General features: G+C 41.1%; 1 protein-coding gene across 7 annotated transcripts in view; it reads left to right on the top strand.

Annotated features, from left to right (window-relative positions):
- Positions 1-26,496, top strand: part of LOC138758874 (polypyrimidine tract-binding protein 1-like) — a 38,179-nt gene that overhangs the window by 7,877 nt on the left and 3,806 nt on the right. The window contains exons 2-12 of one of the 7 annotated variants that reach the window (XM_069928386.1): positions 8,166-8,238; positions 8,361-8,536; positions 9,664-9,810; positions 10,976-11,143; positions 11,577-11,687; positions 12,553-12,724; positions 15,534-15,608; positions 18,266-18,417; positions 21,786-21,819; positions 22,226-22,318; positions 24,783-24,999. In XM_069928386.1, coding sequence (XP_069784487.1) covers positions 8,166-8,238; positions 8,361-8,536; positions 9,664-9,810; positions 10,976-11,143; positions 11,577-11,687; positions 12,553-12,724; positions 15,534-15,608; positions 18,266-18,417; positions 21,786-21,819; positions 22,226-22,318; positions 24,783-24,999 — 1,418 coding nt within the window. Of the gene's footprint in view, positions 1-8,165; positions 8,248-8,360; positions 8,537-9,663; positions 9,811-10,975; positions 11,144-11,576; positions 11,688-12,552; positions 12,746-15,533; positions 15,609-18,265; positions 18,418-21,785; positions 21,820-22,225; positions 22,319-24,782; positions 25,000-26,496 lie in introns of all 7 variants that reach the window. The other 6 variants (XM_069928384.1, XM_069928383.1, XM_069928385.1 and 3 more) reach the window with 6 other exon arrangements.

Below are 26,496 nucleotides of genomic sequence, written 5' to 3'. Positions count from 1 at the left end.
AGTGTGTTCAAATGCCTTGTAGTTGTACCTAAATCCAGCTTCTCCAGTATCTCTTCAACTCTTCATCCCAGGCAATATTCTGGTGAACAGAGCTGAACACCATACTCCTAATGTTGCCTCAACAAAGCTTATAAAGCTAATCCCTGCAGAAGACCACTGGTCGTAGATCTCTAATCAGAATAATACCCTTGCATCACTGTCCTCTGTATTCTATGAACAAGCTAATTTTGACTAATCTCTGGATTTTTATTGGTCCACTTTACCACCATCATGTGCCTTGCTCTCATCAATCATCTTTGTCACCTGTTTCAAGAAAAGGAAATTTTTACGACTTAATCTCCACTTCACAAAGCCACACCGATTATCCCCAATTTTTTTTAAGCTGTGAATAATCCTCTTCCTAAGAATCTTCTCCATTGATTTCTCAACTGATGCAAGGTACACTGGCCTATATATTTTTTTGTTTGTTCCCATAGACCCTAGCCAAAGGAACAGCTAATTCTCTAGGATCTTGCCTGTCAATAACATGGGATAGATTCCATGAATCCTTGTGAGGTTCTCTGTTCTGGTGTTCACAGTAGAAACCGCACTGCTTCCTTGATACCAACATTGCTGAAGATATCAGCATTTCCCCCCCCCTCAAATTCACTAACCTAATCCATCTCTTCATAAAGACCTAGGAAAACTATGCATTTAGTATAGCGCCTACTTCCTCTTTGTCATTGAGTGATCGGATCCTTTCCCTCTCTACCCCTTGTTTTCACTGTAGGTATAAAATGATTTAAAATTTTCCTTTATCCTACTTGCCAAATAATTCTATCCTACTTGTCTCATAATTCTGATTTCCTTGTTTAAGTTCTTTCCTGTTTCCTTTATATTTCCTAGGACCCTGTCTAATTTCCACCTCCTAAACCTTGAATATGTTTTTCGTTTCACTAAATTTATGATGTCTCATCTTCCAAGGTTCCCAGACTTTTGCCACCTTTGATTTCTTCCGAGTGTTGATTGTGAATTCTATCCAGCTGGCCATTAAAAACAATTCCCACACACTCCAACCAGCCCTAATTTCCTTAGTTCATGGCTAATACTAATCTAATTAGCCTGGCCCCACAATTTAGAATCTTTCTTGTGGTTCAGTTTGTCCTTGGCCATAATTATCTTGTTTATTAATTGCTATCTGGAAGAAATTAAATAGGTAAAAAAGTACAAAAGTTTAAAATCCTCCCAGTTCGCCAATAATGTGAGACGCAATCTCAAGCAACTGGCAAATTCACTTATCCGGCATCTATCGATCCCCATAGGTGTCGGATATCGGGAATTTTACTATAGTGAGCTGTACATTTTGTTCTTGGGCAGAAATTGTAATTAATATGGAGATTGGTCATGGGCTTTTAAATACTGAGCCAGAATATTTTTCAATGCTCTTGGGGCAATGGGTCCCATCCTGTTTTTAGAGCAAACTGTGATGCAGGACCATTTCCTGTTACTTTTCTATCTCTAGTAAGAGCAGCTTTTTCCGCTGAGAGGAAATGAAAAGCTAAAACAAAGCACAGGAATGACTTTGAAACTTTTTTAAACCAGTGTTTGGTCAGCTTGCAAAGCTCTTCCAAACAGCATTGTCTAGTTTGGCTCAATTGATAGCAGGTCGACAAAGGTGTATGACAATGTGTGAATAAAAATCCACACTGAAGGAACAGATGGGATCTGCTGGGGGAGGTTATTTAACCTTGTCAGAAGTCGGCAATCGATTCACATACTTGGATACTTTTTCAGCAGGAGTGGTCTAATATTTAATAGATTGGTCGCAATCTATTTCAAAGTCCTTGTGAAGTTTTCAAATTAGTTCAGGATAACTGGGTGGAGATCCTTGTTTATGGTGAGATTAATTTTGTTGGATGACTTTTTCCGTAATTGGATACCAGATCCTTTACGTGAATTGAAGTTTGGAAACAAAAGATGCTATTCCATGCCAACATCTTCTATGCACGTTCTTTTTCGTTTAGTAAACTGGGACTTTTGGGATTGGCTCTTGCAAAATGATTTTAATCAAATATGTCTTTATGCTCTTAGAGTACTGGAAGTTGCATGTAATTTTGTTTTGAGATTGGCCACTTTCCTCACCTTTGATATTACTTTGGCATCAGATAAGGTATTATCTTGACTTTCTGCTAGCAAAGTTAATCAACTTTTCTTTTTCTATGAAGTGTAGATAAATTTATTAATGCCAAGTTCCAAATCACCCATTTTAGGTTTGCTTCCCCTACGGCCTTCCCTATCCATTCATATTGAGTTCATTGCATGCTATTGCATGCTTACAAGAATGAACAGAGTGCTACTGTTATTGGCAAGAACATAGTTTTGAGACCTAAATTGTAGGTCACTCTGTCCACAACGAAGACAGTACAACTCCAATTATCCAAAATTGATTCTCCAAAATTCTCATTAATCTGAAATTTTTTTGGAGCCAAACTGACCGGGGACCTCCAGCTCCCGGTGTGGGCACGAGTGGGACCCTCGGGCTCCCAGCACGAGTGAGGCCTTGGTGGGAAGGTATCGGTGATTGGCGGTCTCCAGCATTTATTTAGTGAGAATTAAACATTATTTTAAAGCTTAAAAAGCCTTCACTTGCTTGTTTTTTAAACACTGTTACAAGTCATTTGTTGTTGCTACTAGGCTGTTTTTTAAAAAATGATAAGTTCTCCAAAAAAATTGTTCATCTGAAATAGGCCCAATCCCAACAATTTTGAATAATTGGAGTTGTACTGTACAACAATCCACATATAAGGTGGATTTAAAGTGGTTATCTAGCTTAATCTACCATCATTAAAACAATTAGTAATATTTGGCCATCCAAATGAGAATGTGCATGTGCTGGTGTTATTCATCATTCTATTTCACAGTTGTAGAACAGCATTCTATCCCACCAATTAAAGCCTTTAAGTCTAAAGGCAGCAAGAGGATCAGAAGGTAGGTTGGTGTTAGCTTGCAGGTGCTAAGCTGTAACAGCCAAATTTACTGCAACCCAGTCTTGTCTGTTACTGACAATTGGGGCACTCGTATACACCTGGTTCTTATTTCACATGGTTAAGTTACACTATCAGTTCATTCTGTTGACTGAATTTTCTAAGGCAAAGTATCACTGATTCTTTATACAACTCTTAAGTGTTTCTACGTCAGAGCTAGGATTTTACCTGGCAGCTAGAATTTTATTTCAGCTTTACCAAGAGTGGAATGATTAAAAGATGTGCACTGTTTTAATTTTTAGGAAAACGTGTAGTGACCAGGCCTTTGAGATATCAATAAAACATCCATTCAGATCTTTCCGAATTGTTTGTATACTGCAAATAGTGTTTGGGGAAAAAACATAGGAACATAGGAGTAGGTCAAAAATGGCCCATCGAGCCTGCTCCACCATTCAATAAGATCATGGCTGATTTAATTTATGACCTAACTCCACCTACCTGCCTTCTCCCCATATCCCCTAATTTTATCATGTAAAAATTTATCTAACCGAATTTTAAATATGTTTAATGAAGCAGCCTCAACCACTTCCCTGGATAGAGAATTCCAAACATTCACTACTCTCTGGGAAAAATTATTTTACCTCATCTCTGTCCTAAATCTACTCCCCCGAATCTAGAGACTGTGTCCTCTCGTTTTAGTTTCCCCGGCCAGCTAAAAAACCTTCCTACATCTATCCATACATTTCATAATCCTATATGTTTCTATAAGATCTCCTCTCATTCTTCTGAACTTGAGTGAATACAATCCTAGGCAATTTAATCTTTCATCATAAGTTAACCCTTTCATCCCAGGAATCAATCTAGTAAACCTCCTCTAGACTGTCTCCAAAGCCAGTATATCCTTCCTCAAATATGGAGACCAGAACTGGACACAGTACTCCAGGTGCGGTCTCACCAGTACCTTATACAGTTGCAACATTACTACCTCCCTACTCCTGAATTCAATTCCTCTAGCGATGAAGGCCAACATTCCATTTGCCTTCTTAATAACCTGCTGCACCTGCAACCTAATTTTTTGCGATTCATGCACAAGCACTTCCAAGTCCCTCTGCACAACAGCATGCTGTAGTTTTTCACCCTTTAAATAATATTCAGCTCTTTTATTTTTCTTGCCAAAGTGGATAACATCACACTTACTAACATTATACTCCATCTGCCAGATCTTTGCCCACTCATCCAGCTATATCCCTCTGCAGACTCTCCACATCCTCATTACAATTTGCTCTTCCACTCAATTTGGTGTCATCCGCAAACTTGGCTATACCACTTTTTGTCCCCTCCTCCAAGTCATCAATATAAATGATGAACAGTTGTGGGCCTAGCACTGACCCCTGCGGCACCCCACTTATCACTCTCTGCCAACCTGAAAAACTCCCACTTATCCCGACTCTCTGCCTCCTGTCAGACAACCAATTTTCGATCCATGCCAATATACTTCCCCGGACTCCACTTTCCTGCAACTTACTGACAAGTCTCTTGCGCAGCACCTTATCAAACCCTTTCTGGAAATCCAAATATACAACAACCTGTTCCCCTCTATCCAACACACCCATTATATCCTCAAAGAATCCTAACAAGTTTGTCAAACAAGATCTTCCCTTTCTAAAACCATGCCGCGTCTGCTTGATTGAACCCTTGCATTCCAAAAGTTTCACTATTTCATCTTTAATGACGGCTTCAAGCATTTTTTTGTTATCTTGTTATTGTGCTGGTTTCAGTGAAACTTTGATAATATTGCCATCAAGACTCGTATCTTCACCAAAACCAGATTTGTCCACTAATTGATGGCTTATGGGCAAGAGTTGGTAGAGCTACATCAATACAGCTGAAGCTGTGATCTTCATCTCTTGTGCTGTCTGTAGAGTGGGTATCTGTCAGGTGCTCAGGTTTCCTCCCACGTTCCAAAGATATGCTGATTGGTAGGTTAGTTAGACACTGTAAATTACCCCCGGTGTGATACATGGATGCAATAGATATTTTGGGAGTTGATGAAATTGTTAGTTGTGGAATGAAGTTGGGAAAAGGACTTGGCTGGGTTGGCTCTGAGACCACATAAGCTTGATGGACTGAATGGCCGATCTAGATAATGATCAATAATGACTTTTTCCATGGGGTATTACAGCAGGGCTTTCAGCGTAATTTGTCCATGCCAACCAAGATCCTATTTGCCTATTTTGCCCTCCATCTTAACAACTGCAGTGCACTTGATACACCTTGCATGTAGAAGAAAGAAGTAATTAATCTAAGTGGTGTATAACAGAGCTGGAACAAAGAGTTCAATTTTCCTGCATTTGGCCTATATATCTTCAAAATGTTTCTGTGCCTGTCTAAATGTCTTTTAAACATTGTGATTGTATCCACCTCTACCACTTTCTCTGATGGGTCATTCCAGGTGCCCACTTGAAGACAATTCATAAGTGAATTTCATTTTGTAAATCAATCCTAACTCTACTTACTCCGTTGCAGTGTTTGCTTTACTAACACTAGGCTAAAAATTCTGTCCATTTTTTTTCCCCCTTGTAATCTCTTTATCTCGAGATAAATATTATTTGGTGCCTCCAATCTTCGAGAATCATTTGTGGAGTCTAGAATTTTGTTAGATTACTTATTCCAAGCTTGATTGTTTTCTAGGTTCTGTTCTGTGCCAGTGCATTTGCTGAGGAACGTCACAATTGCACAATGTTAATTTTTTTTGTGGAAGGAAGGACATTGAAGCAGCTAAAATGGCTGGTATTAGGGAAGTGACCTGATGAATTCCTACTGTGGGGATTATTGGTGAGATTGATCTTCAAAAGCTGCTTCAATTTTCCTTTCTACAAGGTGTGACTCCAACTAGCATGTTTTCACTTTGATACCCATTAACTTCAGTTTTCCAAAGATTCCATGCCACATTTGGTTAAATGATTCCAGGGCAATTGGCAGGTATTGTAGCCATTGTCAGTGTTGTTCCAAGAGCTGTTTAATTGCTCACCATCATTCACAAATAGATATGGTAGGATTATAAAACTTTGTCTAATGGATGTATATACAAGATGCCTTTATTGTCATATGCCTTCAATCAATCGGAAACTCAAACAACTGGCCAAAAAAAAGTGGAAATAAATAAATTTGAAAGAATGAGACTGCATGGATGGGACCCTGCAGGGGAGACCTGAGACTTCATTGGACAAGTACAGGTTTGCCCTGCTGAATGGACAATGGCCCTCAATGCAAATGTGTTCTTTTTGCTGTTGAAACTTGAGCTAGGTGAGCCAGGTTGTCAGCATGAGCAAGGTGCGTAGAGGGCCTGACCGGGACACTGGCGAGGAAGTGAGTTGGGTTGCGACAAGGGTCTCCCTATCCCTTCCTAGTAAGACTCTTTGTTTTTATTAGTATTATATTAGTGTAGCTTTGTCTGTAAATTTGGGAGATGGTTTAATTATGATGGTGGCATGGTTAGCGCAATGCAGCACCAGCGACGGGTTCAAATTTAAATTTTGTAAGTTACAAGAATTACTTGGTTAAAGTGAACTTTACATAATTACGGATGACAATACTAATTTATTTTTCCAAATTACTTTACATTTTGCACTTTTTGTCTTTTAACTGGTATATTCTTAATCCAGTTGTAAGAGTGAGTCTCAGTCAACTGGAAAATTTGCATAACTGATCTTTGTAGGTGCCATAATGGGGATTTTACTGTTTATGAAATTGCCTTCTGCCTACTATAAGGCAAAAAAGATGGCATTTCGTCCAGCATCCCTAACAGCAAGAGAGAAGAAGCAAAAGACAGTCCCTTAAAGTCACTGCATGTGCGTGGACTCCTCTTCAGCACTCCTGCTGCCGCACAGACCCCTTCCTGCCTGGCCCATCTGCAACCTGAGCTTCATTCCTAACCTCCGAAATGATCAGGAAGCCTTCAGGGGCCTTCTTGTCCTCAGCACCCTCTCAAATCATCATTCTGATACCTCGTTCCTGTGAGTCAGTCTCCAATGGCTTGTCTGGGTTGCTGCTGTGGTAACTTTCACTGTTAGGTCTCTCCTCAGTGTTCTTCCCGTTTCTGGTGCGCTGCTCCCTGAAGTCTGCTACCCCTCATGGATGCTGCTGAACACCTGTGCCTCCATCTTGGGCATAAACTTCCACAGTTGCAAGATTTTTAACTTGAACAGCCCGTTTAAAGCCTGGATAAAGCATTAGAATTAGTTGCTGTTGATGTCTCATGGATGCCCAGTTTTTAATTTTTTAGTCATTCAAGTGATGTGGCTTTACAGACATTCAAATGACTCAGCATTTAATTATATCCATAATGTTGCTGGGGAGAGAGTTCTAGGATTTGACCCAGTGACAGTGAAGGAACGATGATATATTTCCCAATTTGGAGGCAGCTATGGTGGTGTTCCCATGGTTTGGCATGGGATTCAAGTGGGGTGCTCATCAAGCAGTCTGCTACGTTGTGTGGCTCAGGTATTACGGTTTGAGTGTTGAAAGTGCTAAATCTTAATTGTGTTGTAAGGAACCTGGCGAACAACATAGTAACTGGCCAACTCTTCATTCCTTGCATCTGAAATGAAACTGGTGTTCATTGTGTAGAGATTCGGGGCTGATTTGAAGCATTATTGATAATTTTGAAGATCTGAAAGGCAGAAACTTGTGATATCCTATAATTTGAGGGACTGGGTAGCCTCCTGAAATGAAATTAAGAATCTGAGCAGCACCTGAAACCAGACATCAGCAAATTTTCATTAAAGGAGTAGAGTTTTTTGATGCAAGTCAATAACAGTGTGCATTTAGCACTCGGATAAAATGCATGCCTTTGTTCCTAAGTGATTTCTTGCTTATTTCGCTATCTCCTCACCATCAGTGCCAAGACTTGATTGTTAAAAGACTGATGGCATTCTTGATATTTTGTCACAAATGGATACACAGTCTTGCGGAGCGAATTTTCCATTGAATTGAGCCCATATGTTTACAGTAATAACTCTTCATAATGCTTTATCCTGTCTGGCTGAAGAGGTTTTCATTGATATGGTTTCAATGTATAAGATCAGTTGTAAATCACATCCAAGTGATTCATCCAATATTGTCAACCTGAACCATTAACACTGTTGACACAACTTACTGGCCTAAATGGATTAACTAGAAAATTGTGCTTTCTTTTGACAGCGGGGGTCTGACGAGCTTCTATCTGCTTGTGCAACAAACGGTCCCTATATCATGAGCAACTCTACTCCCTCTGGTGAGTACAGTAAGTATCTCAGCATTTTACACGCTTCTTATCCAGCCTAAAGTTGATTTTTAAGGAGTGATTTTTAACATGGAGAACACCAGTGCCCTCACATTGTGCTTAAACTTTTCCAGCCAACGGCAATGACAGCAAAAAGTTCAAAGGAGAAAACAGAATTTCGGGAATAATGCCATCCAGAGTCATCCATATCCGCAAACTTCCCAATGATGTAACTGAAGCGGAGGTCATCTCCCTGGGTTTGCCTTTTGGAAAAGTAACAAATCTTCTCATGTTAAAAGGCAAAAACCAGGTACGTGATTTTTTTTGGACTTTTGGATTTGCCTCCCTTATCAATTGTTTGGTACACATCTGGTTCAAAATCTTGGGAGCTTATTCTACCCTTTGCAACATTCATCTTGAGGTGTATGTACAAAAGAATATCCATTGTAGACTTAATTGGATTTTTCTGCATTTATCCAGCCTGCCAGAAAACCAATTCAAGAGTTCTGAGCAAAGTAATTTTACGCATTGACCACTTGGATGTGATTTACAACTGATCTTATACATTGAAACAGTAGTGTTATTTATCCATATCAACACTAATCCCATTTTCTAGTCTTCTATACCATGATGTTTCAAGTGCTCATTTAGACACCTAAATGTTGTGAGGTCTCTATCGAGTAGAATGTTCTAGTTTTCTTTTGTGGAAGAAAATACTCCTTTACCACATTCTCGTACTTTTCTCCCCTTCTTCCCACCCTCCCCCTCGATACTAAATCTCCTGGTGATATTTCAAACACATGCCTCTGGCTAGACATTCCTACCAGAGGGAAAATGTTTCTCGCTATGTGGGCCAACTTTATTGCTAAATTGTATATACTGGTTCTCTCTCTTTCTGCCCTGTCCCAGCTCAATAACCTGATAACTTGGCTGATACCACTGGGACATCGTCTATAACAACCAAAGATTTGTGGATGCAAGCTTCGAGCATTTCGTTGTTCTTGCTATTTAACCATATAACCATTTACAGCGCGTAAACAGGGCATGTCGGCCCTTCAAGTCCGCACCGGTTCACTTGAACGACTCCACTAGCTCAACCCTCCCGCTCTCTGCCCATAGCCCTCCAACCCCCTCACCTTCATGTATACATCCAAGCTTCTCTTAAATAACAGAAGGGACCTGCCGCAATTATCTCTTTTGGAAGATCATTCCGTTCTGCCACCACTCACTGAGTGAAAAAGCATCCTCTAATATTCCTCCTAAAGTTTTGCCCCCTTACCCTTAACTCATGCTCTCTTGTTCCAACTTCCCCTGCCCTCAGGGGAAAGAGTCTATGTCTATCTACTCCATTCTGCAGAATTGCTCCCAATGTAGTTCTACAAACCATGCTTGAGAACTTGTGTCCACAAATTTCAGTTGATCTGTGTACATTTTCAGGCTTTTATCGAAATGAATACTGAAGAAGCCGCTAACACAATGGTGAGCTACTATGGCACTGTCACTCCATACTTGAGGAGTCATCCTGTCTACATCCAATACTCCAACCACAAGGAATTAAAGACTGACAACTCTCCCAATCAGGCTGTGAGTACTTCATTACTATATTTTGCTTGCTTTGAGAAAATCTACATGGTGTAATATGATACCAATCATAGTTATGTGCAGATACAGACCCTTTGGCCCATCATGTCCATGCTGACCAAATGCCTATTATTATTTACCCACACTTGTTTTGTAACCATCTAAACCTTGGTAATTCCACTGATTGTCCAGATAATTTTTTTAAATGAGAGCAAGTCAGCATAGAAACAGGCCCTTCAGTCTATCTTATCCATTCCAAACAAGTTGTCTACCAGGCTAGTCCCAATTACCTGCTTTTAGCTCATAGCCCTCTAAACCTTTTTTGTGCATTTCCCTGTCTAAATGTCCTTTAAGTGTGATAATTGTCCCTATCTCTACCACTTTTAGAAACGTTCCATGTATCCACCATTGTCTGTGTGAAAATGGTGCCCCTTGGGTCTCTGAACATTTCCTCTCTCACCGGAAATTCAGGCCCTCGAGTTTTAGGCTTCTCTACCCTAGGAAAAATATTACGTACATTTAACATCTATACCCCACATGATTTCATGTACATCTAAGGTCACCCCTGAACCCCTTGTCGTCCTGTATGCTGGGAGAAAAGTTTTATCCTATCCAAGCCCTATTGAAACTGCTCCACATCCCCTGCAGTTTTCTTCATGCTTTGTCTTTTCTAAAGCAAGATGATCAGAACAGCTCACAAAATGTTAGTGGTGTTCTGCAAGAATCTATTATTTTTATAAATGACTTAGATGAAGAAGTGGAGGGGTGGCAGATAATATAACAAATGAAGGTTTGTGGGTAGGTTACAACAGGATATTAACAGGAGGCAGAGTTGGATGGAGAACTGGCAGATGGATTTCAATCCAGATAAGTTTGGTGATGCACCTTGGGAGTTCGAACCTGTAGGTGGAGTACATGGTTACTGGCAGGATTTTTAATAATGTGGAAGAAAAGAGATCTTGGGGTCGAGGTCCATGGATCACTCAATGTTGCCGCCGCGCAGGTTGATAGGGTAGTTGAGAAGGTGTATAGTGTGTTAGTGATTAAGAGGGAAAACAGAAGGACAAAGAAGGTGTGAGATGAAACTGGTGGGTGTGGTGGGGCTGACTGTAATATGCAAGATGGAAAGCCAAATATTCCAATACTTTCTCTTTGACTTTATTTTCAGAGAGCTCAAGCTGCTCTTCAGGCAGTAAATGCAGTGCAGAGTGCAAATCTGGCTATTGCTGGATCTGGTGTCCCAGACACTGCAGCTAATCTTGCTGGCCAGAGCCCTGTTCTGCGAATCATTGTTGAAAATCTCTTCTATCCAGTTACTCTTGATGTTTTGCACCAGGTGAGTGTGTGCTAAAATTGTTTGAAGTTTTGAAATTGTTTGGCAGAAGTGGAGCTATTGATGTTACTGTAACCCTGAGAAGGACAGATAGTGTGGGAGTCGGGGTGTTGGTGTAATTTGTGTGGGACTGTTGTGGAATGGGGCTATTTAGATAAAACATAATGTCCACAAATATTAACTATTTTCAACATCTTCAATGAAAGTGAAATTTACTCCTATTTCTTAAAATTTCTGCAGTTGAAATCCATCCTTCACATTCAGCATAACTCATAGATATGACATTGTATCAATCAATTGTGCTTTAATATGTCAAAAGGTTCCCCGGCCCTTTGTGCATATAAATGTTTCGTTTTCATGGAGTGTCATCATTAATGAACTTCAGTACAAGTTGTGCATCATAATTTTGCTAATTTCCTATATTCTTTGGTTACAGATTTTTTCCAAGTTTGGCACTGTGTTGAAGATTATCACCTTCACAAAGAACAACCAATTTCAGGCCTTGCTTCAATATGGTGATGGCTCCTGTGCACAACATGCTAAACTGGTATGTTGAAGTATATTCTGATGATTGAGAAGTAATTTCCAATTTTTCCAAATACTGGAGAAAGTCATCAACTGGACATTAAACATTGTAGTTATCTTTAGGTTTCCTAAAATGCCTTGCCATAGTTTCCCAGTCCTGTCAATGGCCTCGAAATCATCACTCAGCCTTTCAGTCACGTGCTTTCTGTAATGTGTTGATCAGTACTGCATGTAGTATTCAAGCTGCAGCCTGATAAATGTGGCATATTATCCTTATGCAATTCTCCTCTTCCTGGATCAGCTCATGGTGGAATGGTGGAGAAAACTCGATGGGCCGAATAGTCTACTTCTGCTCCTATATCTTATAGCCTGAAAACAAAGCACCCTGAATGTCTTTTTAATCATATATTTGATCTGTTTAACCAATGTTTAAGCATCTGAGCATGTGTACTGCTTTCATTCCTTTGTGCTTTTCTTTATTCTTTCCCTTATTGTCGATTTCCCCTGATTTGTTGAACCTCTCTGGATTAAATCCCATTTGCCACTTTTCTATTTGTATTCAACTTAATCTCGCATGTTCTGTTTTGATTTTGAAATATTCAATCTGGGCTCCATCCTTCAGGATTGAAAATGTTCTGAGTCTGCTTAATTGACCTCCTTTAGTAATTGGATCTCTTAGCTGCACATCTTCTGCCCATACACCCCTTCGCAAAAGAAAAGGCACTGGCCATAGGAACCAGTGATCCTACTCTACCTTCATTCTCCTACCATGTGGTTTGAACAAGATGCTACTACCCATCCATTTGAATTACCAAAACAATTTTAATTTCTATTTATTGTGGATATTGAATAAGTATTACAGCTCCTGCTTATCTCTCTTTTTCTAGGCTTTGGATGGGCAGAACATTTATAATGCCTGTTGCACTCTGCGCATTGACTTCTCTAAGCTGACTAGTCTTAATGTTAAGTACAATAATGACAAGAGTAGAGACTACACCCGTCCTGACCTTCCATCTGGTGACAATCAGCCAACCTTAGATCAAACCATGGCCGCTTTTGGTAAGGAAGCCTCCCTACTAGGTAAATACACTCTGGAGTTTTTGTGTGTGTGTGTTGTGTGATCCTGCTCATGGGAATTGGCAGCAAACTTATTTGAGGCTGGTGTAGTGCATAGTTTAGAATTGTAAAATTAGATCTTGAAATTAACTAGGAATTGGGTCTAGGAACTGTAATTTTGATTTCTGATTACTTGAATTTTAAAGAAAAGGTAGAGTTGGCAACTTGCTCAATGCTGTCATTCATTGTGAAGTGCAAGAACTGGCTGACATGTTCAGACCCTAAATCCCCCAAGAGTTGACAATCTATTTAAGTTATTGTATCGTTGCCTTAGTGGCTTCAACTGTAAACCTTAAGTTCACTTAAAACCCTTTCTGAAAGTGCTACTGGGGAGTTGTCCACTATTCGGCATTGGACTGTCTTTTTGGGATGGCTAAAGATTTACTTTGCAGTTGGCTAATGTTGCAAAGCACATGCCACACTTGGAGTTTAAACAGGAAAGTCTGCAGATGTGATTGTAGTGCAATACACAAAAGAGCTGGAAAAACTCAGCAGGCCAGGCAGCATCTATAGGAAATAAAGGGTAATCAATGTTTCCGGCTTGAACCCTTCCAAGGTATGAGCAACAACCAGGCAGGCGTCTGAATCATAAGGTGTGAAGAGGAGATGATGGATGTGTGTGTGTGGGGTCGGGGGGTAGTACAGGCTACAGGTAAGAGACCATGGGTAGATATAGGTCTGTGGGTAGAAGGGAAAAGGCTGAGGAGCCGGGGGAGTCATAGCCTCCTGACTGGAAATGGAAGAGTATGGGGAGTTGGAGGAAAGGAGAAAGGGATAGAATCTCCTGGGGGGGTTTAAATGGAAACTGTAAAAGTAGATGTTAATGCTGTGTGAGGGTACCCAGACAGAATATTAGATGTTCCTCCAATTTGAGGGTAGCTTTAGTTTGGCATTGCATGAGGCAATGGACACACAATGATGTGTCGATTTGAAATGGTTTACCACAGGGAAATTGCAGAGGACAGAGCAAAGACACTCAATGAAACAATCTCCAATCTGCATACAGTCTCCGATGTAGAGGAGGCCACATCGGGAGTACCGGATGCAGTAGATATCCCCTCGGATTTACAAATGAAGTGTTGCTTGCACTTGAAAGGACTGCTTGGGGCCCTGAATAGTGGTGAGGAAGGAGGTGTGAATGTAAATGTAGCATTTCCTGTAGTCACAGGGGTAGGTACCAAGAGGCAATTAGTGGGAAGGGATGAGTGAACAAGGGAGTCCAGAAGTCCAAAAGCAGGAAAGAGAGAAGAAGATGTGTCTGGTGGTGGAATCATATAGGAAATTGTGGAGGATAAAATGTTGGATACAGAGGCTGGTGGGGTGGTATAGGTGATGACATGGTATGTTGGGGGTGGGGGGGTCCCTGTCCTTGTTGCATCTCAGGGCAAAGAGGCAAGGGCTGGTGGGGGAAATAGGAGATGCAGGTTAAGGCTGAATTGATGGCAGTAGAGGGGAAGCCATGTTTTTTGAAGGAGGACATCTCCGATGTTTTGTAATGGAAGGCCTCATCCTGGGAGCTGATGCGATGGAGGACAAATTGAGAGAAAGGAATAGAAACCTTACAGTGAACAGGGTGTAAGGAGGTGTGAGTTGAGGTAAATGGGAGTTGGCATTTTGCAGAAAATATCTGTAGACTGATGCTGTGTGACCTGCTAAGTTTCTCCAGCACTTTTGTGTTTTGCTTACTTGAGATTTGAAGGCTTTTTCTTTCCATTTGAGGATATTGAGTGTTCTATTTTTTTTGTACCCAGAACTCAAAGATCTTATTTCTAAAATGAAGTTATGCCACTGAAATTTCGTAATAAATACAAAACTTTTACTGAACTGTCAATTTAATGCTCACCAATAAGTTTGTATCAGGTCTTGGGCACAAAATGTACATCCAAAAAGTAGGATCTTTGTTTTAGTGTGGTGATTCAGTCTTTTATGAAAGACCAAATTATGAGCAGAAATAGAGACAAGCACCTGCAAATGTTGGAATCTGAAGCAAAAAATAAACTGTGAGGGAAAAACACAGCAGGTTGAACAGCAGCTGTTGAGGCAACGAGGGTGAGGGTTTGGTTGTCATTTTGGATCAAAATGGTTGATGTTTTGAACCCTTGTGCAGGCCTGACAATTCCTTTGCCTTCACTAAATACTACCAGTTCTCCCCACAGTTTTTTTTTGAGGTTTGGGCTATTGTAGTTGAGTGATTTTTTTTTTCCAGAGTAGTGTACACCAATAAGCTGATGCAAGGCCAAAGTGTGGGGTATAGCCCGGCTCGCGTAAGCAGTAGTTATCTCGAGCAATATCGTGAAACTACTAACAAATCACCAGTTTGTTTCCTTTTTGCAGGTGGGAATTTTCCTCGTTTGTAACCTGCATTGTATATTAAATTTTAGTAAACTTTTACACTGCGATGTTTTTTAAAAAAAAAATGCATGTGAGTTTAACTTGTGGCTGTTTTTTTAAAAAACCTGGAGTGGTCATTTCGACTCGGCCCAAAATACAGTATTTACCCAGGATCTGAGTTTAATTTTACTCACATATAAATTAAACTCTGTTGTCTTCACTGGAGCCCTCCTATTAATCTTGCAGATGTATTTGACTTTCTCCATAGATTCTGGAGAGTTAGCTGCTTGGCAGCTAAATTTATTTGATAGAATCCCACAATGTTCTTGGAGCATGTTAAACAGGAGGTAACCGAAAGTGGTGGTTTGTACAAAAGCAATATGTTACTAAAAGTGCTCATGCAGGCTTGCTTTCTTACCAGGTGCACCAGGTATCATCTCCTCGCCTTATGGAGGTGGAACTGGTTTTCCTCCTGGTATTGCCTTCCAGCAAGCCGGTGAGTTGTTAATGTAGGAATTTTATCTCCAAGCTTACTGCATGCCAAACTCTTTTTGTATTTGGAACTGGAGCAATGAATGACCAGGCGGGTCTTGGAACAAAATCAGGAGCACGAGTGGACAATTTCACTCTTCATCGACCTCCGCTGCTTTTTATTCTCACTTCCAACAAATTTTCATTCTGAGATATTCTTGACAAAGACAAATATAATTTGTCTTGCATTCCATTTGAGTTTTTTTTTATTACGAGCAGTGTGCCACTCTCCACCTAGGAATATGCTGTTCCAAAATATGCAGAATGCATTTTGCCAGAATGCATTATGTTTACTTTGGAAAATCTCCCCTTCCCGTACCAAGTTCATGCCTCTGTAGATCACATTTCTTTAGTTACACATTATTTAATGTATATTCTTTTGCTCTGTTGCACCTTCCCAGTCCTGAATGATTTTCAGCCCAACTGACCAGATTATCCCTGATTCCAACCACATTATCAGTTACTGTGCGTCTGTACTTATCAACCATTGTCCTTTTTCTGTCATTGAGCCAATTTTTGATCTAGTTTACCACTATTGTAACTAGCCTGCCATGCTGGGCATTGCAAAAATCTGTAAATAACCCTCTTGTTAATTTCTAAAACAATTAATTCCCTTTACAAATCTATCCTGTTACCAAGTTACTTTCTAAATGAAGGCCTGATGCTGTTGCCTGAAATTAATTCCATTAATTTGCGTACCTCCAAGTTAACTAGCCTACAATTGGCTCTTTTTATCTCTACCTCCTGTTTGAAGAACATCGTCCCTGTTGCCAAGGAGGATTGGGGAAAAATGATCATGCCTCAATTTCCTCATAGCTGCATTTAACAGCCCAAAGTGTATATGGTGTTCAGTTTTGCCTGGACTTAATCTTGTATCCCACTAGATACATTCATCCATATCATTTCCTACAATATTGGCGCTCTTCTTTTAAATGACCGAGTCTGCATTAATCAAGAGCCATTTTTGGTCCAAAAATAAGCCCCAAGTTTCTGTAACCCAACTTAGAAATCCTATATGCACTTAACAGATCTTTGGAATTTTACTCAATAATTTTGTTTTCATTTATGTCTTTAAATTGTGGTTCATTCTAGTTGTGAAAAAGTCATTGGGCCCATTTTAGTACCTTTTGTTCTTTTCCTCTCTCCTGTCCTCCTATTCATATCCAATTAACACTTTTTTTTATCTGTTGGCCTGTGCTCCTCCTGCCTTTCTTAATGCTCCACAGTCTTTTAATTCAGACACCTGTCTGCCTTTTCACTCGTACCTTAAAGAAGAGCTCAAGCTCGAAACATCAGTTATATCTTTACCTCCTATGGATGCTGCAAGACCTGCTGAATTCCTCCGGCACTTCTGGGGTTTGTCCTTCAATCACAGTATCTGCAGACCTTTTGTGTTTCACTCCAACTTTTTACCTTTTTAATAATTAGGAGAAAGAGCAATCAAACCAAGTGTTGATCAACACCACCTGCTCAATTTTGTTCCCTACAATTAAATCCAGAATATGTTTTCCTCCTCTCCCCATCACCCCCACCCCTGCCACATTTTTATTGGGCATGAGTAAAGTCTTCTGGATGAAGTTTGGGTATTCTATGTTTTATGCGTCATTGAAATCTCCAATATTGTGTGTTGCAAGAAATGTTCTTGCTTTGAGATGAACTGCATGGAATCAGACATTTCAGACTGAAGTCTGCTGGCCATCAAACACGTTGACGTTTTCCAGCACGTGAACTGTAGTCTATCCAGCGCTGCCACCTCAGGCAATGCATTCAAGGAGTTTTTTTATTCAGCTTTTCTCCTGTTCTTTGAGATTCATTGCACAATCTAACTGCATTTTCCCTTTCTCGACAATTGATTTGATAATCCTAATCTATCATCTCATAGTTGTGATTGCTTCTTTAACCACTATCAACTCCTTCACTTCCATCCCCGGTAAAAAGCTTGCCACCTGGAATGTTAATATTCTTCCATTGATTGCTTTGGATGTTGGAGTAAATGAGGAGTCAAAACTAACAACCGATTTAAATTTACGCTTGCCTGTAATCTGTGTATTAACTCCCCATCTGATTTTTTTTTAAAAGAACAAATAACCATGATTTCTGTATTCTAATACTTTGAAGTTGCTTATCTTTTGAAAACTTGACCGCTACAGACTTGCTTCAATACTTGTCCAGTCACTTTTTGCTATGGCTCTCTTATTGCCAGTCCACTCTTGCTATGGCATACTGTTACTTCTTGGGAACATTTATTTCAACATCTTAATTTTGGGCTAATTGCAAAATTTAATTTTAATGGAAAAAATGTGGATCAAATTTTGGGTTCCAAGTCAGCTTGGAATTTAAAGGCAAGGTGTGGGCTATGTGGTTGCAGTGAGTGGTCTTACCTGCTATGCTGTTGGATGGCTTCTTCCCTCCAGGTGTGTTCCGTGCTGTTTAGTGTAGAGTGTAGCTTTGCGTAACAGGGTTTTACTGCTTCTGATTCTTCTTACAGCAGACAGGATTGTACGAGGTTGTGCAGTGTATTTGTTGTCAATGCATTGCACTGTTTAGGAGCTCACCATTGTGCATGCAACTCGCGTTGAATTTGGTGCATCTTCTGTAATAACCGCCTGGTCTCATTACTAGGTCTGTCTGTCCCAGGGGTTCATGGGACCTTGGCCCCACTTGGCATGCCGTCAGCAGCTGCCGCTGCTGCCGCCGCTGCAAATCGGATGGGCATTCCAGGCTTTGCCTCTGCAGCCAATGCTGTCTTACTGGTCAGCAATCTGAATTCTGAGGTGAGTGCGAAGCGAACATGTTTTGCCTGCTTGTCGTTGATTCTTTAACTGAAACCACCTTTCGTTCTTGATTTCTGACAAAGAAATGCAACTTTACAAAGACGTATGCTATTTTAACTTGAGAACTGTTTATTGTTTTGACTAAATTTACCTTTCATCTACAATTTTAATTTCTACGGGGGTTTTTATACAGGAATGTTCATTATCATGGCCTCGGTCCCACCTCCCCACGATTCATCATCAAAGACCTTGCTAATTGTGCTTTTCAGTGGAAATGTTTATTTTGCTTCTATTTCAACAACCTGACTTCTTTCACAGGGCTTCTCTAGCTTCCGTTGTTTTTGGTTTGCAGGTCCAAATCCTCCCTCTTGTCCAGTTGGGAAACGTGATTAACTTCCCAACTCGTTACTGTAATGTGGTCGTGGAGTCTTGTCATGATCTTCCATGTAAGATAAGACGCTCCTTGGCTAGGAATTCTGGAGTGATTTTTTTTGCATGACATAATCTAACTTTCAGTGTTTTTTTGATTTCAGAGGAGACTATAGGAATGTAACAGACTGTAACAAAGCTATGGTTTGAGTTCTTTGTGTACTTTTTAAATGAACAATGTTGACTCTAACCTCTGCACGTTTGGTTTTACTGTAACTTTCCATTGATATGACCTGTCTCTTTCTGTGTCTAGTGCTTTGCAGCCCCTCCTGGCACACCTCTACATTTAGTGGATGAAAGCTTGCTCTTATCTGGGAATCGCAGTTTTATTAAGCATATTAACTTTTTCTGTTTGCTAAACAGTCCATTAGAAAGTATGTCAGACTTCCACAAGCTGGCAATCTGCCCAAGTTCGTGACCTGCTGCTGGAAGCTGGCTCCCTTCCCAGCTGATTGCTGAACCCAGGATCACAAGGGATCTCTGAGTGTAACCAAAAGATCCAGAGTCTTCAAAGAGTTGAACCCCTTCTCTAGACTACCTGAGAAAGATTAAAAGCTGACATTCAAAAGTAGTTCATTCACTTGTTATTTATAAAGAAAGTCTATACTCGCCACAGTTTCTGGCACCTATTATGGGTAGTTTTCCCTTTTTAAAATCCATGGAAATTCGGCTCCCTGAATGGTTGAAATGGGTAGAGCAATAGCAGAGTAGTTGTCTTGGGACCCTGGACCACCACCTTTAAGCATAGCTGCTGCCTTCCAAATTGGTTCTGCTCAATTGGAATTTTTGTTCCTAAGTAGTGGCCATCCACGTTGATCAATGATTTTTTTTTTGCCTCTACGTTCCATTTGTCACACAAGCATAGATTAAAGTTGTTCAGAATAAAGAGCAACCCTTGAGCTCTGAATAGAACTTTTTGCATCTTGTAATAACTGGATAATCCCTGCACTTCTGCTTCATAGTCATACAACACAGAAACAGACCCTTTGACCCATGGTGTCTATGCAAGTACATATCTGTACTAATCTGATTTTCAGTACTCGGCCTTCTATGTTTCAAATGCCCAGCATATCCATCTTCTCATAACTGTAGCACTATCATATGCAACATTTTGGTGAATCTGCCCTATGCCCTCACCAGTGCATACCTCCAGCAGCATGCTTACCAGAATTTTTTAAATTCTCTGATTGGGGCATAACCATGATCTGAATGGTTGCACCATTAGCTCCCTGCTCTTGTGTTCCATGTTTATGTGAATGAAGGCAGGTTACCAGAATGTTTTCTTCCAGTGTTGCTTCCTTCAGGGATAATATGATGTATATATGGATGCCCTTCTGTTCCTTGGTAGTTCTATTAATTGTTTATATCATTGTCTTACTAGTCCTCTCAGAACCACTATTTTTGGGATCTGCCTCTGCTCTACCCATTCTTGCCTTTTGTTCAAAATTGTTCAGCCTACAAAGCTTCCTTCCCTGTTCCTTCTGTCTCCTTAATCTCACATCTCTACTCCATCCACTAACCTGGCTGGTTTTTATCATTATTTTGGCATGTTTTGTGGAAATAGTTTGGGACTGGGCATTTGAGGCTGCTGGATTGTCCTGTGCCAACCATCACCCAGCACGCCTTTTCTGCATGAGACTGAACCTGACTCGCTGCATCTTGCACTGGTTATAAATGGACTCTTACCAAACTAGGTGTAATGCAATGAAATTGTTATGGTACTGAACAATAGAGCTAGCTCCTCAGCTTGCACTGTCTTGGTAATTTCAGTTTGTTTTAGAACATCAAAATAGCTTTAATTGCTTGATCTCGGAACTTGTGGATAAAAGTAAATGGAACAGTTGGCTATTTCCACGTTTGAACAGGATACAATTGCTCTAACCCTAAGCTATTGGGACAGTTGAGAACTATTCCACATCCTTTCGTCTTGTTGATCCTGCAAGTATATAAATCAGAAACATTACCACCAAGGAGATGTCCATTTGACCCACTATTGCTAGCCCTTTGTGGAGCAATCTGGTGGTAGCTTCTTTTCCATTTCAATGTGAGACAAGAATCTGTACATGGTGTTAACATCAAATTACATCTTATGCAATTTCTTCCTGCTGCTGTCAACGTTTTCAGCCATGTTCTGTTCTAGTGGATTTAATCTTTGGACCATGTTTAAAAGGAAGACTAACTAACTTGAATTCACTGTGCCCTTTAGGTTTATCACTTGGCAACATGCAAAGCATATTAAAACAGTTTTGAAGTTCTACAAGGTGTTGCTACTGTATGCTTAGAGAAACATTGACTTGCTGATAAATATTTGCAGGAGTGGGGTCATTAACAGTTTGGGATTAAAATAATTTCTATGGGTTTTGACTAAATTTAGCTCCAGGGTTCTGTAAGAATAATGGCTCAGAATATCTATAAAATTGGCAGCATGCTATGCAAAACTACATAGCTGTGAATGTTATTATTTGAAATTGCTTTAAACTGCAGAATTTGAGGAGTAAAACAATCTCTATAATATTTTTATTTAGTTTTTTTTTCTTTAGCATGCGTTCCTTTTAGGTGAAGCCATACAGCTTTTAATTTTGTGAAATAATGGAAAATAATTCATTGATCAACCAGATAGATGGAACACTACATTTCTCGTGTGTACTGACCTGTTTTATGCTACTTTTTTCTTTCCTTCCCTTCCCCCATCCCTTTCTCCCTTCCCCACCCCTGATCCGGATTCCTTTGTGAACTGACTGCACGGTCCTCCTGCTTCCTGTGCTTCAACAATACTCTTCGGACCAACCTGCCCCTCAATTAACCACCTTGAACCATGAACCAATTCACCATTCTGTGGGAACCACTCTTCGTTGTGGATGATTCGTTCCATCTTCGTTCTTCTTCGATTCCTTTCCTCTTCCTGTCTTCCGCTGCCTTGCTCTGCTGTCCTTCTAAAGAGAGTTACGCCCCAATGCCTCTTTATTCTTTTCGGTATGTTATTGATAGCACTTTATTATCTGTTTTATTATTTCTCGTTTAAAACTTATATTTGAAGTTTGCAGTTTGCTATTTCAATGCATAATTTCAGTTGAGCTATAATTTTGACAGTTTGATTCTTTGATTTGCATACAGTGCTCAGTAATGCATGTTTGGCTGCTTTGCATGCTTTTGTAATCATAACTTGTAGATGACTCAAAATTCTGTGGCATTAATAATTTAGTTTGACACTAAACTTCATTCTCCTGAGTGCTATGGGTTTTCATAGCAATCCAAATTCTGAATTTAGCTAACTGGGAGAAAATGAATATATTTATTGATGAAGTTTGGTTGTGAATGAGTTTGATCTCAATACATGGATATGAGTAGCTTCTTCTAACTTGCCTTGTCTTTGATTAAGGAGTATATGGTGATGTGCAACGTGTGAAGATACTATTCAACAAGAAAGAAAATGCCTTGGTTCAAATGTTTGACTGTACTCAAGCACAGCTGGGTAAGTCTCCAATTGGTTTGGGCACCATAGAACTTCCAAAGTTAAAAGGCAGTTTAAATAATGTTACAGCACATTCCTAGGGCAAAAATGGAATTGCTGGAAAAGCCCTGAATCCTGTTTTATCATTTCCTCTCCTCCCCTCAGCATGGCTGGACATGATTAACCATGGGCCTCTCTGGTTCTTCCTGATGAAGGCTTTTCATCCCAAAACAGTAACTGTCTGATGCTTTCTGTAAATAATGCCTAACCCACTGAGTTTCTCCAGCACTTTCTCTGTGTGTTGCGAAAGCCTCTTGTTCCAGTCCTTTTGAATAAGGTGCTTCTCTCTAAGGCACACATGTCAAACTTTGGCCCGCGATATAATTATATTTGGCCCGCAAGATCATTTCAAAAATGTATTAGAGGTGGTCCGCCCTGCAGCGAGAGCCGATGCTGTTTTTTGGTAATGTCACCCCCACCATCCTCCCCCTTCATTGCACATCCTTCCCCATTGTAACACGAGAAATCTATCGATGTCATCAGCCGGCAAGCCAGTTGGAAGGCTCCCCGCACATCAGTCACTTCTCCCACCTGTCGAGCGGTGCGGCGGATTGGCGCGCCTGTGATTTCCTGTCGGCGCGACGGGCATGGCAGGCTGCGCATGGCCCCCGGGCAGCGCGAGCCCCGCGCGACTGGCACCGGACGGCCCTTCCACAGCGCGAGCGCACTTCTCCTGGTCACCACGGCCTTCAGCGCTTGCACCCACACGGACGCCAGGGACGGCTGGTTCGGCCCTGCACGTGAAGAGAGAGATGGTGGCTGTCCGCAAAGGCTGATCGGCAGCGCGCTGGGCCTGAGTGGGTGGATAAGCAGGGGTGGGCAGAGGGTATAGGTGAGGAGTAATGGGCAGGGGAAGTTATGGTGGTGCGAGGGGCAGTTAGAGGGAGGGATGAGTAGAAGGAGGGGTGGATAGGGAAGAGGTAAAAGGGGAGGGGCAGGGCGAGTAGGGGAGGGGCAGGGCGAGTAGGGGAGGGGCAGGGCGAGTAGGGGAGGGTGAGAGATGGGTAGAGGGAGGAACAGGTTGAGGGGAGAGGCAGTAGAGGGGCGTGTATAGGATGGGGTGGGTAGAGGCAGAGCAAGTGGAGTGAGGGGTGAGTAGAGGTTGGGTAAAGGACTGGTCAGGTAGAGGGATGGTGGGTTGAGGGTGAATAGAGGCCTAGAGCCTGAGGAGTGAGCAGGAAATGCTGAGTCCTGATGCAGGCCAAAATGGACACAGCCTGTGAATGCTGACTACATCTCCATAGGGACCAAATATGTTTCCCTCAGGTCAAGCAAAGGGTGAACTTGAGCTACCTACTCCTGACCTGTAACATTATCCTCCTAAAGTTATATCCTAAAGTTTAACATTACATATGTTGAAAGAAGAGAAAACATGCAGATGTTGTTGAAAATTTTCAATAAATATTTAGTTCGGCTCTCGACTTAGTCCAAGTTTTTAATTTTGGTCCTCCGTGAATTTGAGTTTGACACCCCTGCTCTAAGGGGTCCCTGTGGTGGCCCAGTGAGGTAGCATTCTAGCACAATGCTATTACGGCACCAGAGACCAGTGTTCAAAATATGGCGCTGTCTATAAGGAGTTTTTGCATTCTCCCTGTGTCTGCGTGAGTTTTTCCTGGGTCCTTCAGTTTCCTCCCACCCTCCAAAATCTATGGAGTTGAAGGTTAATAAGGTGGCACAGGTTTAAATGGCCAGAATCAGCTACTGTGTTGTAAATCATTTGATTCCTTGTATCACAATTCCATTCAATAAGATCATAGGAGGTCTTTTATTACTGTGATGTGCAGGCCCTAATTCCCTTATTGTCCAAAGCAAATCTTTTGATTGTTGAGTTTACTCAGCCACTGAACTTGTACAGCAAAAGATCTGGGTCAGGCTGTATCTGCAGGAAGAGAAGCAGAACTGATGTTTTGGCTCTTCGGCTAGCTCTAGCATGACTTGCTGAGCAAGTTATTGATTTTTAGATTCCAGAAACTACTCTTTTTGGATTTATTTTTAAAACTATACAAGGGAAATTCTGCCAAGCGAAATCCCAAAGGAAATTTGTAAATTTGCACCACTTTACCTCAGAGTCCCACACTCAAGCATCTTGGCACATTCTACCTCAAGATCCCAAACATCAATATTGTAAATTATTTCACTTCAACAGGAGGGTGATTTGGGGGTTCTTGCTGACTGCCATCAGTCCTGTTGTCTTTCATTATCTCCCTGTAGTCCTGCTACTATCTGGCTCTCCCTCTTTTTCTCTAAAAATGACATTTATCCCCATTGTTTCTGATTTCATTAAGAGATACCAGATTTTCCTTACTAATGTCAGACTAACTAGTTTCTAGTCCCGTTTTCTCTCTCTTTGGTCCATTCCAACCTGGATGTGTTGATGCCAATTGTGTCCCAAGCTACGAGTTCAATTGATTTGGTCTTTTTCTAGCTATGAGCCATTTGAATGGTCAAAGGCTTCATGGGAAGGCAATGCGTGTGACCATGTCCAAGCACCAGACTGTACAACTTCCCCGCGAGGGCCAGGAAGACCAGGGGCTGACCAAAGACTACAGCAGCTCCCCACTGCATCGTTTCAAGAAACCAGGATCAAAAAATTTCCAGAACATCTTCCCTCCTTCTGCCACCCTTCATCTCTCCAATATTCCGTAAGTATGGTCATATTGCAAGTTAGTTTTGAATACAGTTTGTACGTCTGATCTGTTATTTTCAATATTCAGTTATCACTCATTTTAATAGTATTTATTTTACAAGAAAAAATATCAATTTCTGGAATATCTTTTTGAAAATTTACAAAAAGTCACATTCCTTGAGTCCCCTGAGCAGTGATTAGTCAGTGTATCAGTGCCTGAGCATAGGCACCTTACAGAATTGCAGCATTGATGCAAGTAATGTGATGCTTGCATGCTGGCTCAGTACATCAGGAATCCAGCTGGGCTCAGTCTCTCTCCCTGCAGTCAACATGTTATTTCACTGATCATTAGATCTCAAATGTTGAATTATTGTAGATTGTGAAGGATCTTGTAGCTGAAAACTTTCAGGCTCTGCATTATGTAATGAAGGCCATTCACCAATGGTGAGGGGTTTTTTTCTGGCCATTTACCTGCACAGTTATTTTGTCTGGAGAAGCCATAGTTGAAGAGAACCAACCAAATTTTTAATTATTTAAAATAATACAGCACAGTAACAGGCCCTTCCGACCCACGAGCCTGTGCTACCCATATATCCCACTCAACCTCCAACTCCCATGCATTTTGAAGGGCCAGAGGTAACCTGAGCACAAATACTGGGAGAATTCATTGTATAAACTGTGCCTGGTGCAGTGTTGTAAACACAGGTCTAAAATAGGGTTACTTACTATTGCTTTTGGGCTTTTGTTTCTGTCAGCTTGGATTAGTTGATCAGGCCAGATTGTACTTTGAACTGCCTGGCACACTAAGCACGGTTAATGGCAGGCTGTTGTGAGCTTTTGGGGTCATGTTTGCTCACTTCGGACTAGAGAGGACACTTGCTCAAGATTAGCGTGGAAGCCCATCTTCCACAAAGTTCATCGAAGATCCTGCTGATATGGACTAATTGTTTCTCCCATGAATCCCAACAATAAATGCTTGGGATCACTATCCATGTGAACATCTGTTCCTGGGACCTTATTTTGCCCTCCTAACCTCATTGGTATCCTCAGGCTGTCCATGAAAGTGATTAATCTTCAGTTCAGTTTGTACAGCCTTTATGTTTTGCATGCATGGGTCCTGTTTGATCATTACTACCTGCAGTCAATTTATTCACAGCAAGGTACGTGAAACAAATGGATAAATGACCTAGTGAACAATGAAGATGCTGTTTACATCTGGTACCGCACGGATGGCAGTCTCTTCAATCTGAGGCGCATGCAAGCTCACACCAAGACACGAGAGCAACTTGTCCGTGAACTACTCTTTGCAGACGATGCCGCTTTAGTTGCCCATTCAGAGCCAGCTCTTCAGCGCTTGACGTCCTGTTTTGCAGAAACTGCCAAAATGTTTGGCCTGGAAGTCAGCCCGAAGAAAACTGAGGTCCTCCATCAGCCAGCTCCCCACCATGACTATCAGCCTCCCCCACATCTCCATCGGGCACACAAAACTCAAAACGGTCAATCAGTTTACCTA

The sequence above is a fragment of the Narcine bancroftii genome, chromosome 3 (assembly GCF_036971445.1).
Source record: "Narcine bancroftii isolate sNarBan1 chromosome 3, sNarBan1.hap1, whole genome shotgun sequence".
Taxonomy (NCBI): Eukaryota; Metazoa; Chordata; class Chondrichthyes; order Torpediniformes; family Narcinidae; genus Narcine; species Narcine bancroftii.
This window is presented reverse-complemented; position numbering and strand designations above follow the sequence as displayed.